Source organism: Theobroma cacao, chromosome 8 (assembly GCF_053813885.1).
Source record: "Theobroma cacao isolate CCN51 chromosome 8, ASM5381388v1, whole genome shotgun sequence".
Taxonomy (NCBI): Eukaryota; Viridiplantae; Streptophyta; class Magnoliopsida; order Malvales; family Malvaceae; genus Theobroma; species Theobroma cacao.
Window position 1 is genome coordinate 27,048,087 of NC_142646.1, and position 16,851 is coordinate 27,064,937.

Here is a 16,851-nt window from a genome sequence, read left to right on the forward strand (position 1 = left end):
GTTTTTGACCAATCATAAGTTGACAGCGCCGATGTTAATTACCTAAACGAAAGAAAATTAGGAAAGTGAAACCGACTCGTACGACTCCTTCCAAAAGGTATATATATCTAAGCTATGGTGAAGTTGTAGAAGAAAATAGCTTATGGTTTGCTGAAAACAGTTTGTTTAATTGCTTCCTTCCTTCTTTCCTTGGGTTGGTTTTCATCAACAACCATGGATTATACAGTAGTGAAAGGAGTAACAAGGGGTGGTTCAACCCTGGAGTGGATCAATGTCAAGACTCTCGGCGAGGGTTCCTATGGGGTTGTTCACTTGGTGAAACCAATCAAACCTGATCTTGATCCAATTTTTGCCGTAAAATCTTGTCTTTACCAGGACTCCCTTTCACTCCAGAAGGAACAACGAATCCTTCGACGACTTGTTGGCTGCCCATATATTGTTCAATGCTTTGGTGATACATTGAGCATTGATGAAGAAGGGGAGGTGGTTTACAACTTGTTTCTTGAATATGCTCCTCGTGGAGATCTTTTCGACTTAATAACCAAACGATATTGGGGCAAGATACCGGAATGTAATGCCAGGTTCTATGCGAGGATGCTGGTTCTAGGGCTTCGGAATATTCATGAGAGAGGCTATGTTCACTGTGATCTCAAGCCAGAAAACATCCTTGTTTTTCCTTTTGATCTCAATGGTTTGATTAATGGTCTAAAAATTGCTGATTTTGGCCTGGCTAAGCAACCTGGAGAAAGAGTAGATGGGCCACCTGGGAAGGTAAATTTTCCAGGTACAGCGGTTAACATGCCACCAGAATCAGTTGAGAATGTGAAAATCAGTGCTTCATTAGATATATGGTCACTAGGGTGCGTTGTTCTCCAGATGATTACTGGAGAACCACCATGGGAATATGAGAACCTGACGGATCTGGCGATCAAGCTTTTTCATTCCAGGAATCCACCAAAAATCCCAGAAAACATGTCAAGCGCAGGAAAAGATTTCTTGATGAAGTGTTTTGCAAGGAATCCTAGTGAAAGGTGGACTGCTGCTATGCTGTTAAACCATCCATATCTCCTTCCAGACTTGCCATCTCAAACAAACTTTCTTCACCGTGCTCAAGCTGGTAGTCATCTTCCTTCGATGAAACATCAAACGATGCAACTTAACTAGTGGAAAGAAATCAGAGAAATGAAGTAACGAGCTTCTCTTGAAATGTATCTTCAACTCTTTCCTATTGTAAATGGGCCAAAACCAACTTTCACATGTATGATATAAAACTTCATTTGGAATGAACTTATCCTGAAATTTCAATACAATCTGTAAAAGAATAAAAGCAAAGCAATAGTGATGGAAACAATGTACTAATTCAACTAAATCCCACTCAAGCCGTCAACAAAGAGTATGCACCACCGTATATGGATGCCACATTTGAGAATACTGCAATAATGATCATGAGCACAGATAAAATCTTATCTTTCTTAAGCCATTGAAAATGGTCATGTCATGCTTAACCGTTTTCCCCCCCTCATCCTGGTTATTACAGTAGTGCAGGGACAGCAGCAGTTTGCTAATTCCAGCTGCAAATACTTGAAACAAAATACCATCTTCAGAGGGAATCCGCAGAAAAAATTTGCAGTTGATTATGGTGTGTCCAAACCTTGGATCAATGAATCTTTAATACAAGAGAGATCTAACATGAAGTTTATCCCACTTCTTTAATCTTCTCTTTGGACCTTTCAATAAGATGAACAACTATAAATTTCAATCCACATGGTTTATCATATCTTTAAGCGCTCCATCTTCTGATGATTGATCATAAGTAATAGCAAAGAGATATGCTCTTGATCTAGTTTAACAACTGATAAATTATCAACAAAAATGGCAGATAAGTAGAATTCCCTGGGAATAGCAAACTATACAAATTCTTCATCACATTGTTGAAAATGGGTGGATTCTCGCCAATGTTGAGGAGTGTACAATTCAAGGGTCTCGATATATTTCAGAATGATGAAGAAAATAGGGACTCACTTGAGAGTAATAGAAGCTAGAAAGATGAATGTAAGTAAAGCTCCCAAGAGTTCACTGAAAAGCTACCCATACGCTGGGAATGATTATGGGATATTTACTGATATATGGCATGTTTGTGGAGTATTTGTGCAATCTTTGTTCATTAAAACTTTGATATGGAATATTAATTAAAACGTGGAAATACTTTCATTTAGAATTAAAAATGCATGTTCGTTCAGGAAAAAAATAAAAAACACAAAAGAAATGGTTCCATCTTTAAAATTTCTAGCCTGACTTGGGTTCTTTGAGTTTCTGTGACTCGCTTAATCCATCATAATCTCTGAATTATACTGTGTAACTTTTGTATACATAAAATGAAAGACCCAACTTTGTTCTATCCCAAGAGTTTCCTTAGGAATCGAGCATTGTAATCAGCAGAGCCCTTACTAATTAGGAGCAAAGTGGAGGATTTGGGATTGAAGAAGTTGGCAGATCTCCATGTTTGCTGTAGGAGCTTCTTTTCTAAGATTTTATCTCATATGGTGAGAAAAATAGTAGTGGGGATGCCCATAAAGTCAAACTGTGTATTCTAGATGATGGGGGGCAATCAAGGAGTCCAGGATTTTTTAAATTTGATCTCATGTGTCCAAGTGAGCAAAGGAGTCGAACCAGAAAAAGTAGGAGAAAGATGGGGATTAATCATTGGAGAGATCTGGTTTTTGAAGGGAGACAAGGGGAGGTTGTGAGTTGTGTTAATAATCCTAGCAAGCTTGGATGCTGTTCGGTTCAACTTGCTTTCCCCATTTTAGAAATTAATAGTGCGGTTTATGCAAATGGTGAATGGGGCCTGGAAATGTTCAATGGAAGGAAGAAAAGAAGAAAATCTCAGCATATCAGTCAGTATTACTTAGTTTTTGGAAAATTAAGGCAATAGAGTGTGGCTATATTTTGGCTGGGGTTGGGTCTATATAATCATTATAGGTTCTAATTTCTTGTTGCAAAATTCAGATGTGTGAGGCTATAGTTTGATATGTCATGGACAGGTTTGTGCTAACCTACACTATTGTTTTCTAGCTAAGTTTCAGTTAGTTACACAAAATAAAATTTGGTAGTTTCACTACTGCGTATCAAACACACAAAGGAATTCGTGTATGTGTAGATCTTCACTGATGCTGGTCAGTATGTTATCCGCTTTGGGAGTGCTCTGATCCCATCTCAAAGACTGGCCCTGCTAGCATGGTTTGAATTACGTATACGGCATTAGAGATTGCAATTCACCTGTCCACTGACTCCATCAGAGCGAGCTGTTACTGTTGCTCTTGCTATTTCATTGGATAATGGTTACTTCTCAAGCCATGGTGGCTGGTAAGAATCCTAATCTACTTGGATTAATGCTGATTGTCTGAGTATTAGCTATGAATGAGGATAAACCAATAGAAAGCTAAAGATTGATTAGTAATCATGCTTTCATTTGCTTCTCTATCAAGGGAAACCCTTTTTTCATTGTGGAGGAGTAGGTCTCTCTATTGAGCTTTTCGAACATGGTTAGTTTCTCCCGTGTAATACGCCATGGGAGCAAGAAATTGGCAAAAAAGCAACTTGTATGAAGAAGGTTGTCACAGCAAAGATGTACATTTGTCTGTTTGCTGTATTCACTCTGTAATATAAATCATTTATATATTTAAATAAATTAATAATTATTGAGTTGAGTCTCAAATAATTTATATATATATTTTACCGAAATTTGGAAGCAATTTTATTAATCAAAAAAAGGGACTAGAAACTGAGAATGAATGACAAACCATATATATAAATATAATCAAAGAAGAGTTACATCGTTAATTTAATCTTGAGCAAGGCTTTGCCTTCCACTCTATGCTTTTGAAATATGCTACACTTAGCCCACGAGCTAAAGCAGACCAGTTGGCCATGCTGTTGTCTGGTAAAGAGGGAGGGCAATGGTCAAGTAAGGTCTAAGGTTGAGGATTAGAATAAGATTATTCTGAATCAAAGCCCAATGCTGGTTCTGCCGCTGCAGTGAAAGAATGCTGCTTGTACATGTCTTCCTTCACACAGTTGTCGCTAAATCTCATCATTTCTTCTTGTTGCTGGTATTCTTGGGCACTGGTGGCCTCCAGCAGCTCATCCAAATTTTGGTCTTCAAAGCCTTCAAGTATCCATTCTTGTTCAAGTTTTTCAGCTGTCATTCCTTCCTCACCCTGTGATTTGTCTGATGCTAATGTAGATACTGGTATTGCAGCTCCCTCGAAACAAGTTTTCTTGTCTTGGACTGACTTGTTGAACCTCATCCTCTTCTGTTGCGTCTCATCTTCTTCAGTTTCAAGACCTCTTTTTATCAACTCTTGAGTGTTGGTGTGTTGGTTATTTATGCAGGTATTGGTGGCTTGATCCTGCTCACTCATCAGAGTTTGGTCTTGTCCAATACATTCTTCAAGCTCCTCCATCATGGCTTCAATTCCTTCAACATGATCACATCCAACTTCTTCAGCAGTCGATTCAGTCGCATTTTTGTTTCTGATTGCGCAAAGGACATAATCACTCTACAAGAGAAAGAAATATAAATGGTTAATAGTGCTGTTGGAGTTGCATAAATATACTGATCATCATATAGAGCATGCAATGGAGGTGATAAAATAGGTAGGAAACTTACTTGGGTAAGAAGAGAATACTCGTGCATGAGCCAATGTCCATTGACATTGTTGGCACCGCCTCCTTTAACTTCAAACACAAAAAGCTTCTTGAAGCCTATATGATTGCCGTCAGAATCCTTGACTGGATCGGTTCTTTGACCTTTCCAAGTCCCACGACCAGCCGTTCGTTCAATCCTTTTTCCCTTACCCTTGTTCTTGAGCTTGGTGAAGACGTAGAACTTTCTGGGTGAGGTCATGTCAAAAATCCTCCAGGGCTCCTTGTCTTGGTCGCCGTAGATTTCGCAATCGGTAACGGCTTCAGAAGGTAAAGGCTGTCCTCTGACCTTGTTGGAGAGGTAATGGAGAATGAGCTGGTCATCGGTCGGAGCAAAGCGATAACCAGGTGGAACCCACGTGAAGGTTGAATGATCGAAATAGAGGTAGTCATGGGTTGGAGAAAGTAGAAGCTCTGGCATGGTTGATTGATGGAAAGAGCGATCAAGTTGAAGCTGTGTCGTCATTTGAGTGTGAGAAGAACAAGATTCCTGTTTCTCTCTCTTCAAACTTGGAACTTTGACTTGAGGAATGTGTAATCTAATATATATAGGTTTCTCAACAACAAGTTTCCTGTTTCTCTTCGAACTATTAATTCAAATATATTTGACTTCTTTTTGAAATTTAAATGTATTTGACTTGATCATTAAGTCAAATATATTTGACTTTGTTAATGATTAAGTCAAACATATTAATTTATCAAAATTAAGGCTCACTTTCCATTTTTAGAAATCAGAAAAATTAAAGAAAAATGAAATTTATAGTTTTAATAATTGCAAGACAAAAACCAAGACACTTTTCAGAAGCTATATATTTATAATTAGAATGGTAAAAAAAAAAAAGAGATAATACCTAAAAAATTTCAAATAATTTTTTACGAATTAAGCAGTATGCATAGTTCCTCATCGATCTGAGCCAGCACAGTAAACATGCGTAGGGGCAGGACAGCAGCAACACAATCTCATCTATTTTCGCATCTGGCTTATCGGAACAAGCTGAGGTAATTGCTAATTCTTCTGTGTATGTATCAAGCTGCTTGAGGATGATGATGATGGAATTAATCAGACAAAGGCTATTTAGTAGGTTTATTTAATAGGATAATTGGGGCAGAAAAGTAGTAAACGTAATGAATATGATGAGACCGGCAGATGAGCTTGCTTTTATGAATGCATTACCTTAATTTTTTGGTAAAGTAATAATTAAGCAGGCATAGACATAGTTCCTTATTTGATGCAGTATGGTAAACATGCGCAGAGGCAGGGCAGGGCAGCATTAACACAATCTATTTTAGCATCTGCCTTATTGGAACAAGCTAAGGTATTTGCTAATTCTTCTGTGTATGTATCAAGCTGCTTGAGGATGAAGATGATAGAATTCATCAGACAAAGGCTTGCCAGTTGCCACAGACATCCACAAGTGTGTTTCCCTCGTAAGCTCTGTAACAAATTAGTCTAACGCTTGTGGAAAAAGTTATTGAATTGAGTTTTGGACCATCTTTGGCCACTGGATTGGATTGTACACTTCGATTATATATATTCTGCGGCGAGCGCTGGATGGAATTTTAAATTTTTTTTAAATTTATATTATTATTTTTATTCTATTTACTTATATATTTTAAATTTTTATAAATTTTTTTTTTAAATTTTTACAAACCATCAATCATATTCTTTTTCTTTCTTTGTTATTATGTCATATGTGGATTTTATCTTCTACTTATCATGTTTTTTTTTTCTATTATGTAGATTTTATTTTATATAATTTTAATATTAAAAAAATAAATTATTATGTAATTTTCAAATGCAAGTTACACTATTGCACTATTGCCTAAAATTTCATCAATTTATAATTTTTTACTCAAAAAAACCAATACGTTCTAATATGTATGTTGCAAAATTTAAATAATAAGGATATAAATATAATTGATAGAATGAAATAATTGTATTTATTTCAATATAATTTTATTTATTATAAATTTTTAATGGCCTTCAAAATAATTTTTTTATTTAACAATTATTTTCATCCCTCAAACTGTTTGATAAAATAAGAGTCATTATCGTTAGCATATTACTAGTTAAGCTTAGCAAATAAATTTTAAATTAATATGTTAAGCTTATCAATTTTTTTAAAAAAGTAAGTCCAGTAATCCAAACCATTATATTTTAATATAAATCTAAATCTATTATAACATATTAAATCTTAACAGTCTAACCTAATAGCCATAACATATTACATCTCAATAGTTCAACGCAATAATCTAATATATTAATTAATAATTTAAGAGGTAAATAGAAAATAAAAAAAATTAGAACACATAAAATAAATAGACAATTCATTTGAGTTTAAAAAATTGTTTTCTCTTCCAATCTTGCACGTAGAGAGTGAGAGAGGTTCTTTTTATGGTTTCATTCAGTCATATATATATATATATATATATATATATATATATATGACACCATCATTAATATTAATGTGTATTTTTTTATATATCAAATGTTTTATGAATTTTATTTAATCTTTTAAATGGGTTATAATTGAGTTATATATAAAGTTCTCTATTTAGTGTCTCTTTCTCTTGTCTCCTCTTTAAAAATGCTCTAGCTCCGCTCATTTTATAATTATTAATTAACTGAATCGATAAAAATCAAACCATCTTGATTGGTTTTAAAGAATTGAATTAAAGTAAACATTTTACAATATTTTTATCAAATTTTAGGATAAAATATAAATATAAAATTTAAGGTGAATTCTGGATTTGAGGAAGGTAAAGTTGTCGGAACAGGGACCCAAAACTACAAGTCGAACATGTAAAAATTATATTAATATCTATAATGATTTAAAATTTCATTAATTTAAATTTAATCTTTTATTCTGTTTTATCAAAAAAATTATTCACTTAAAATGGAGTCGAATAAACCAAAATAACCAAACTTGCAAAATGGAATGCTTCGAAAATTATTATAAAGCGAACTCTGGATTTTTTATTTTCCCTCGCTCCTACTTGTTGCTACGAAACAAACCAGTCCGGTTGAATCTTTGGCCTTCTCCTCCATCAATCCTCATTCCCAAAAGAAGCCATGGAATGCAACCAGTCATCTTCCCTTTCCTTCTGTCTTCGCTCTTCCCCTCCAAATCCTCTCTTCTACAGAAACAATCAATTCTCCAGAATAAAAGCCTCTGCAAGATCCCCACTGAAACCCCAAAAAGACTCAACCAAGTTTGCCCACAGAAGAAGCCCACCTCCATTCTTCGAGAAAAACGCATTCTCGTCCTCTTTACCACTCCACACTAAAAACCCACATGCAATTTACAAAGACATTCAAAGATTCGCTAGACAAAACAAGCTCAAAGAAGCCCTTGCCATTTTAGATTACGTGGATCATCAGGGCATCCCTGTAAATCCCACCTCTTTCTCTTCTCTTCTTGCCGCTTGCGTTCGTTCCAAATCCTTAGCCGATGGGAGGCAAATCCACGCTCATATTCGAACAAACGGGCTCGAAAACAACGAGTTTTTACGTACTAAACTTGCCCATATGGACACTTCTTATGGCTCCATCGACGATGCCTAAGGGTATTCGATGATTGTACTAGCAAGAATGTTCATTCCTGGAATGCTTTGCTTAGAGGAACTGTTATATCCGGTAAGAAACGGTATTTGGATGTGCTTTCTACGTATTCAGAAATGAGATTGTTGGCAGTGAAATTGAATGTGTACACTTTCTCTACTGTTCTTAAGAGCTTCGCTGGTTCATCAGCATTTAGACAAGGTTTAAAGACGCATGCCCTTTTGATTAAGAATGGTTTCATTGATAGTTCAATGCTTAGGACTGGTTTGATTGACTTTTATTTTAAATGCGGGAAGATTAAGCTAACGTGCCGTGTGTTTGAGGAAATTCCTGAGAGAGATATAGTTTTGTGGGGGGCGATGATTGCGGGGTTCGCATATAATAGGATGCAAAAGGAAGCTTTGAGTTATGTTAGATGGATGATAAGTGCAGGGATATATCCAAATTTTGTTATACTAACTACCATTCTTCCAGTGATTGGGGAAGTTTGGGCACGGAAACTAGGTCGGGAGGTCCATGCTTATGTTGTTAAGACGAAGAGTTATTCCAAGCAGTTGGTTATTCAGTCTGGTTTAGTTGATATGTATTGCAAGTGTGGTGATATGGATTCAGGCAGGCGGATTTTTTATTGTTCGAGAGAAATGAACGCGATTTCTTAGACTGCTTTGATGTCAGGATTCGTATGAAATGGGAGGCTTGACCAGGCTTTGAGATCAGTTGTTTGGATGCAGCAGGAAGGGTTCAAGCCTGATGTCGTCACGGTTGCCACGATTCTTCCTGTTTGTGCAGAGTTGAGGGCTCTGTGTCATGGAAAGCAGATTCACGCTTATGCTATAAAGAATTGTTTCTTGCCCAATGTGTCTATTGTCACTTCTCTGATGATTATGTACTCAAAATGTGGTGTTTTAGATTATTCTTTGAAATTGTTTAACGGTATGGAGGCAAGGAATGTGATTTAATGGACAGCCATGATTGAGTCATATGTTGAGAGTGGGCGTTTGCATGAAGCACTCAGTGTGTTTAGGTTAATGCAGTTCTCAAAACACAGGCCAGACTCAGTGGCAATGGCAAGGATGTTGAACGTTTGCAGTGAGCTTAGAGCTGTAAAGCTTGGGAAGGAGATTCACGGACAAGTCTTGAAGAAAGATTTTGAATCAATTCCTTTTGTTTCTGTAGAGGTTGTCAAGATGTATGGTAGTTGTGGATTAATTAGCAGTGCAAAGCTAGTGTTTGATGCAGTCCCCGTTAAGGGTTCTATGACGTGAACTGCCATTATTGATGTCAAACTCTGTTCTATAAAATAATTACGACGTCATTTACATGCTCAATAGAATGTTTGCATATTTAGGAAGTTCGAGGAATCGTTAAAAGACGATATTGCCCCTAATGGTACCATTAAGTCGATTAAGCCTCGAACTAGTTCAAATAGGAATTTTAAGGTGAAATTAAGAGTTTCACAATTTATGGATGACTCAAAATGGTAATTCGAAGTTCGAGGATCAATTTGGAGTCAAATCGAATTTTTTACTATCTAGGGGCAAAATGATCATTTGTCACTTGGGGACAAAATGAGAATTTTTAGAAAAGATTTTTTGGCCCCATTTGACTTATTGGAGTATGATTTGAGATTTAGAAGTGAAAAATTTTAATTTCGGTATAATTTGGAGTATAGGAGCGAAATGGTAATTTTGTCACCTCGAGGGTAAACCGATAAATTTTCTCCCTTGACACTTGTCAAGATTAAGGGATTTTATTCATCATGGAAATGGATAAACATGAGAAATGTGTGGTGGAGAATTAAAGAATTAAAAGTTAAATATTTAAAATTTGAACCAATAAAGAAATGCCATGTGTCATGTTTTTATTATTTTATTATTTCTTTATAAAAAGGTAAAAAATCAGTCAATTTTTCCCATAGTGATCAGCCAAACCAGAAGAGAAGAGAAAACAAGGAAGAACAAACCCTAGGTGGGAAAAATCAAAGAGAAAGTGTTAGAATTCAAGGATTTGATCAAACAAAGGTAAAATTTCTTTGATTTTGCTAGTGATTTACTTTACCCATGCATTTTTCCTTAATTTTCATGGCTAAATTACATGTTTTCATGATGAATTCATGGTTGGTGAAAATGGGTATGGAGAGAGAATGATCTTGGATTGGTTTAATTTTTAGGTATGTTAGTGTTTTTAGGTGATTAATGATGTGTAACATGAAAACAAGTGAAGAAAACCACCAAAGATTTGGTGCCTATCAATAGCCGAATTCTCTAAGTGAATAATGAGGAAGAATGAGATGTTATTTTAGGTGATTTGATTAAGAAATAATAGTTTTTGGTGTAGAAATTAATGAATTATGGAGAGAAAATTAAGTAGGAAAAATCACGGAGTTAGCGTACCATTGTTGGCCGAAAGTTCTAAGAAGAAGTGAAGATAAATTTTGCCTAATTGTGTGTTAATTAGTTGTGTTTGGTGAGTTGAGGGATTGAAAAAGAAATGGAGCAAGTTGGAGTGAAATTGGACGCATTGGCCAATTTATCGGATGAAAAATCAACTTAGACCAATACCGGGTCTAGATGGCTACCCGTGCATTTTTCATTTCATGTCATGCATATATATCGAGCCTGAAATAACTTATGACTGTTAGACACAATTTAATTGGAATATGTGTCATGGATTATGGTTAGGTAGTGAGCCATTGGATACGGGTAAAAGACTATACCCGCGAACTGAAAATAGGAGTATTTCTACTCCTAATACTGTGAGTGAACTTATTATCGTCTTAATTATCTAGAGTAGTTTTATACAATTGTGTGATTTTATAAAAAATGGGTTTAAATGGTAAATTGCTACGTTTTAAGAGAAATTGTGATTTTATAAAATAATTTTATAAATTTTCTGAAAAATCGAATACTGATTTTGAAAATAGAGTAATTGGAGACTATCTGCTTGTGTTGTAAATTTATGATTTTAAATTAAATGGCTTATGACAATATATGAGCATGAATGGCTAAACTGATTTTTGGTGTTAGAATTATTTGTACTGTGTATTCAGCCTTGAGAGGCTAGGTTGTGATAAATTGTCATGTCATGTAGAAAAAGATTTTATAAATCAGGTGGTAGATAAAATAATCCATAGTCACTGTAGTGGTGGGGGGTTTCGTGGATCAGCCTATTAGAGGGGTGCGGTAAACTCTTTTATATTCTCACATCGGTCATAGAGGCGCGTAGGGTATCTCCTGAGGTGGGCTTTTTGAGTGCACTTCACGTGGACCACAACGTGAGAGTGAGACTCAGCCAACGCCAAGGAACGGCTGTGATGTTCAACGAAAAATGTGTTTTATGCGAAATATGAATTTTTAACAGCCTTGGCGGACTCGGTTGGATGCCTTACGCAAGGTATCACCGAGTATGAGTTTTGGCACGAGCCAAAGTTTAAGAAACTCATAAACCAGAGAAATTTTGATGAAAAGAAATTGTTTGGTATAGATTGAAACGAATTTTGCATTATGAATATTATTGAAATATAACGTTTTTATATTATCTCCATCTACTCGGCTTTAGATGCTTTTGATGGTAATTGTTTACTCACTGGGATTATGTAATCATAATCTCACCCCTCTTCCTATCCATTTTTCAAGCTCAGGACAGTTTGTTGATAGTTGATTAAGAAGATAATTAATCTCGGAGTTGCATCCTAGAAAGTAAAGGTTGTAGCCCTACACCTTCTTGGTCAGTTGGGGGTCCACGTGTCACTGTAAAAGTAATTTTATACTTCAGTTATCTGATTTAAAGTATGTATGAACATATTTATCTTTTACACCATGTTTTTGGCGAGTTTCGATATTTTTGAAGAAAAATGACGAAAATACCCTTGTGAGTCCGAAAATAATATTTTATTATTTTAATTTGGAAACGACTTATGATTTCTTGAAATGCGAGATTTAATAACTGTCTCTCATCGGGGAGATGCGAAAGCTGATGCTAAGCCTTACAAGGTTTCGATCGACATTCGGGGTAATGAGTGCTTATCGAGACGTCGCGGCGGTTGTCACGGGTCCGATGGGAGTTTCAGGTCGTGACAATCGAGGCTTATGGGTATAATGATCTTTGTGAAGATGTAATTAGTTTTTTTCATCAAATGGCATCTGACGGTTTCATTCTAAACCATTTCACTTTCAAAGTGGTTTTATCAATTTGCAGACAAGCTGGATTTGTTGATAAGGCTTGCCAATTGTTCAGTCTAATGACTCGTAAATATGAACTCAAGGCATCTGAAGAACATTACTCTATAATCATTGAACTGCTTAATACTTTCGGTCGATTTGAGGAGGCTGAAAGATTCGTGCAGATGAGTTCTCTATCATCATGAGAGAGACAACAGAATCTTCTTTTCCCATGTTTCAATGCATTAAGTAAGCTCCCGGAACCTCCTTGTGTTTTATTGGATTTTTATGTACTGTAAATGTAAATAATTTGTTGTAAGTTACTTAGCATATTATAGGTGATTATAAGACGAGAAAAACAAATAAATTGCTAACCATTATCACTTCAAGTATATATAGAGAAAATGAGTATTCAAGGATCTTTGCTGTACTTTTGAGATCACAAAGTAAAGAAAGAAGGTTATATTTCTTATCAGTAGGCTATACGGGCAGTATTTTTTCACACTCATTCCTGATATAAACGAAAAAAAAAGGAAGAAGGTTTCCTCTTTAATGTTTAGCAGTCAAGTTTTTGGACTTGCACGTTATGTCACATTCGATTTTCATACTTGATTTTTTTTTTTTTACATGAATAGAATTGTTATTGGGCTTTGAATACTCTTGCAAAAGCAAAAATAATTGTGAATTTTGTAAGAGGTTCAAAGTAATGGAGAGGGAGAGACACTAAAGAAAGAGAAATTGTGAATTTTGTAAAAGAAGAGAAAAGAATAACAATAAAAAAATAAGTGGATATTAGGACATAGTTAGCCCACAAGGATGCTAATGTTATTGCCAGATCAGCATTTCGACTCTCAAACTTAACAATGTGACCAAATTTAAAATAATTAAATAGTTTGGTAATTCAAATGATATAAATTGAAGGATGATCTTGATAATTTCTTGAATAGTATTTTTAGATTTGAGTTCGACTTGATTGATTATTATATTAATATAAATATTTTTTAATTTTATTTATTTTTCATTTTAAAATATATAATATTTATAAATAATAATACAAAAATATTTTTGCATACTAACACTTGGCATGACTTGTCCCACCAAATCCTAGAGAATTGCATGCTAGATAGGAGTCAAAAGGAGAAAAATATTTATGTAAGGGGAGTGGCATTTAGATCCCTGCTCTGCTTTCTTTCCAATGAAGCAGGACACATTCTAAACTAAACTCATTTTATAGTTTGATTAGAAAGACATGAGAACATGCTCATAACCTTGGACTTATTTTAAATATTTAAGAATTTTTAGTCTCCACTGAATTCCTACTTGAGAATTACATTATAATCAAATTGGATAGGCATGTTATTCGTTATTAGCAATAAAGAAGAATCTAAACAAACTTGTAAGATGTTCCATTCACGTGCTGTGAATTCTATCTTATTGCTGTGCAAAAATGTTTATAACATGAACATCACTTTCTCTTTTCTTGAGAAATAAAATAATTTTATTTGAACACTTGGTCAGCATAATTGAAACAAAAAGCAATGCCATTCAAGCCCAATCAGGCAACACTTACAAACTGATCAAGATTGATAAAAAAAACAGGAACAAAAGGCTACAAGTGAACAGACAGACACTCATAAAACAAAGGAAAAATAACAACCCCTTACAATCAAAAACAACAAGCGCCCCTTTTAACTTCACCCCCACTTTATAAGAAAGCTACCAAATCTTCAAAGTAAAGACAATCAAAGTGGACGGTAAAGTTACAAGATTTACATTCAAGAGCTATATCTTGGCAAGGCAGGCCACACCTAAGACAGATGTCATAACTCTTTTTAACACAAATGAGTGGATGACCATGAAAACAATCCTTGTAAGTCTTTCCTATCTTCTTATTCAGAAATGGATATCTTTCAAAAACACATTTCGAATGAGCAGAATTATCACAAATTACACAATGATAGAACCAATGGTTTGGATTTCTTTGTCTTTCACATATATCACAATAATATTCTTCTAGATCAGCATTTTCATCATGAAAAGTAAGTTCTAGAAAGTGTTTGTCACACTTATGCCGAGCTCTTTGTGGTAGTGACATGCATTTAACATGTAAAACAAAAGTGCAATCTTTACACTTGTATCCACGATGAATGTAATCACCACAAGCATTGCATTGCCCTTTATTCAAATCAAAGTCAAAAAAGAGAGTGTGCTTGTGTCTTTGACGGGGGAGGATACGAGAAATTCCAGCACACCTTAGACAAAATTTGTAATAGTCACCATGGTAAGCAAAACCACTACAGTAGTGTTGACATAAACCACATTGGAAAATGTTCTCTAAATGGAGGGTGAAGAGAGATTCAAGAAACCAATGATGTTTTTTCCTCAATAATTCAACACAGGTTTTGTGGAGAAGGAACTCACATTGTGAACAATAGTAAAAGGAAGTTGAGATGGATAGCATGCACGCATCACAACGTTTATCATCGTCTTCCTTAATCTCGTTGTCTAATGTTAAATCATGTTCATGGCTGAAATGTTTTATCTTTATGGCTTCTCCATGTTGGTTCGTTTCAACGACACAAGTGATGGAAGCTAAATTTTCACTAGACTCCTCATCTTGATCATTTATCTGACCGGTTGCAAGATACTTCTCCATTGCACAATCCACATGGGCAACAAAATTGCAATCTTGCTTCAAACAATCGTAACTGCCGTACTGCATTTGCACTTCACCGAGACAAATTCCACAATCATGTTTTTCAAGCTCCCGTTTTTGAAAGAAGTAGTTGTGAATAATTTCATGCTGATGCCATGTAGTTTTGATGATGCGTGGCAATGAAATGCAGTTTTTATGGATCATACTGTGGCATGTAGAACATATATAAGAAACATAATTTCCCTCAGTGCCACATGCATCACAAACGAATAGAACATCCCTAAATAATTGAGTGAACGAGTGCTTATTACATTCAACAACGAACTTTAGCCTTGGCAGAGCACATTCGATGTCAATATCAAACTTGCAAGGAAGACAACGATAAAACAAACTCCAATGTTTCATCTGGCATGCCTTACAGCCAAGGTTACCATGTTCAAGATAAAGAGGGTGTTTACGATGGCAAGGGTGATGAAGTTGAGCGGGTAACTGAGCACATTTCTTATGAAGGTAAAATCTACAATCAAGACAAACATATAGGGAGTCTACCAGGGGTTTCTGACACCAATGACAATGGGCTCTTTTTAGTTCATCATTGGGATTTTCAATGAAGGTCAATGGATGTTCATGGGTAACATATTTGAGCTCACGAAAATTTTCATCCATGTTATGCAATAGGAAAGCACATTTAATGTCAAGGGAAGCAAAGCAAGAAGAGCAATAATAAACGAACATCTTACGATTTTCCTTGCACAAATCGCAAATAGAGAGTGGCGGCTCCCATGGTGGATTTGGCACAAGAGTAAGAGTACCTCCCTTACAATGGAAAGGGGAATGAATTTCCAAAGGTGCCTCGGCACATTTTTTATGGAGGTGAAAGTCGCATTCTCCACAGCTAAAACTTGAGCCCAATAAGGATTCCCAACATGCGGAGCAGCGAGCTTCTTTACTTTTATCACTCTGCTCTTCATCATTGAACAGCAATGGATGAGGATGGCTAAAATGGTTGATTTTGTCTATTCTCTCTCCCTCCTTCTCCTTCTCCATTAGTGAATAATCAATTTGAGATGGTAAGGAAAGACACAATAATAAAGATTCTGTAATTGATCAATATATTTATAACCAAAGAAATAAACTTCTTTTTCTTTTTTTGTTCTTTACCTTATCGGTGTAGGTTTCTTTATTCTTTTCTTGTGCTTGTTAACAAGACAAGAAACTTTGGAACACTGACACTACTAAACATTATTAATAATAACTGTTTGCTAGACTTGCTCTGTTTCTTTTCGGTAAGTTGTAGGTAATACTTACAACAATAAATTTTGATAAATGATTACTTCTAATTTTTGCATTAAAATAATGATAATGGCTTTTTCAAAAAGTGACATTATAATATTCTAACATTATAATTTCTCCTCTCCAATATGCCTTTATTTTTGGTATTTAACATTCTTTTTCTTTAATAAGTAGTATTTAATGTAAACAAATTAAGTTTTCAATCTAAATATAGTTGCATAAATATTTATATTTTTATTGTTAAAAATGTTAATAAATAATGGTCTTCATTCAATATTTTCTTGATTGTAGGCATAAATCGGGCTTTTTGGAATTTAAACTATTGGGTAAAATTGTGAATAACCCATACATTTATTAGCCGATTAATTAATTAATTTTATCATAATTTTTTTTTTGGAAATGTAGGCAATATTGTTGCTTGCTACCAAAGCCAATTGGCTTTGGACAATTTATCATAGATTAACCAATCAATA

General features: G+C 35.0%; 2 protein-coding genes and 1 pseudogene across 3 annotated transcripts; 2 read left to right on the top strand and 1 right to left on the bottom strand.

Moving 5' to 3' along the window:
* Window positions 1-213: 213 nt before the first annotated feature.
* On the top strand, window positions 214-1,174 carry LOC18592866 (mitogen-activated protein kinase kinase kinase 20-like; annotated as a pseudogene).
* Window positions 1,175-7,735: 6,561 nt separating this feature from the next.
* LOC18592868 (pentatricopeptide repeat-containing protein At1g71460, chloroplastic) lies at window positions 7,736-12,904 on the top strand. The gene is given in 3 exon segments (XM_018125407.2): window positions 7,736-8,267; window positions 8,270-9,549; window positions 12,354-12,904. Coding segments are annotated over 3 exon segments (2,049 nt in total). The 5' UTR covers window positions 7,736-7,780; the 3' UTR covers window positions 12,636-12,904.
* Window positions 12,905-13,952: 1,048 nt separating this feature from the next.
* On the bottom strand, window positions 13,953-16,196 carry LOC18592869 (uncharacterized). Of its 2 annotated transcripts, none has more exons than XM_018125427.2 (2): window positions 15,826-16,196; window positions 13,953-15,156 (listed from the first exon to the last, which is right to left on the bottom strand). In XM_018125427.2, the coding sequence occupies exons 1-2, from the start codon at window positions 16,130-16,132 to the stop codon at window positions 14,135-14,137; spliced, it is 1,329 nt and encodes a 442-aa protein (XP_017980916.2). In that variant the 5' UTR covers window positions 16,133-16,196; the 3' UTR covers window positions 13,953-14,134. The 2 variants fall into 2 exon arrangements, with proteins under 2 accessions (XP_017980916.2, XP_088665292.1); XM_088809166.1 differs by having other exon boundaries at window positions 13,954-15,290; window positions 15,826-16,010.
* Between the last annotated feature and the right edge of the window lie 655 nt (window positions 16,197-16,851).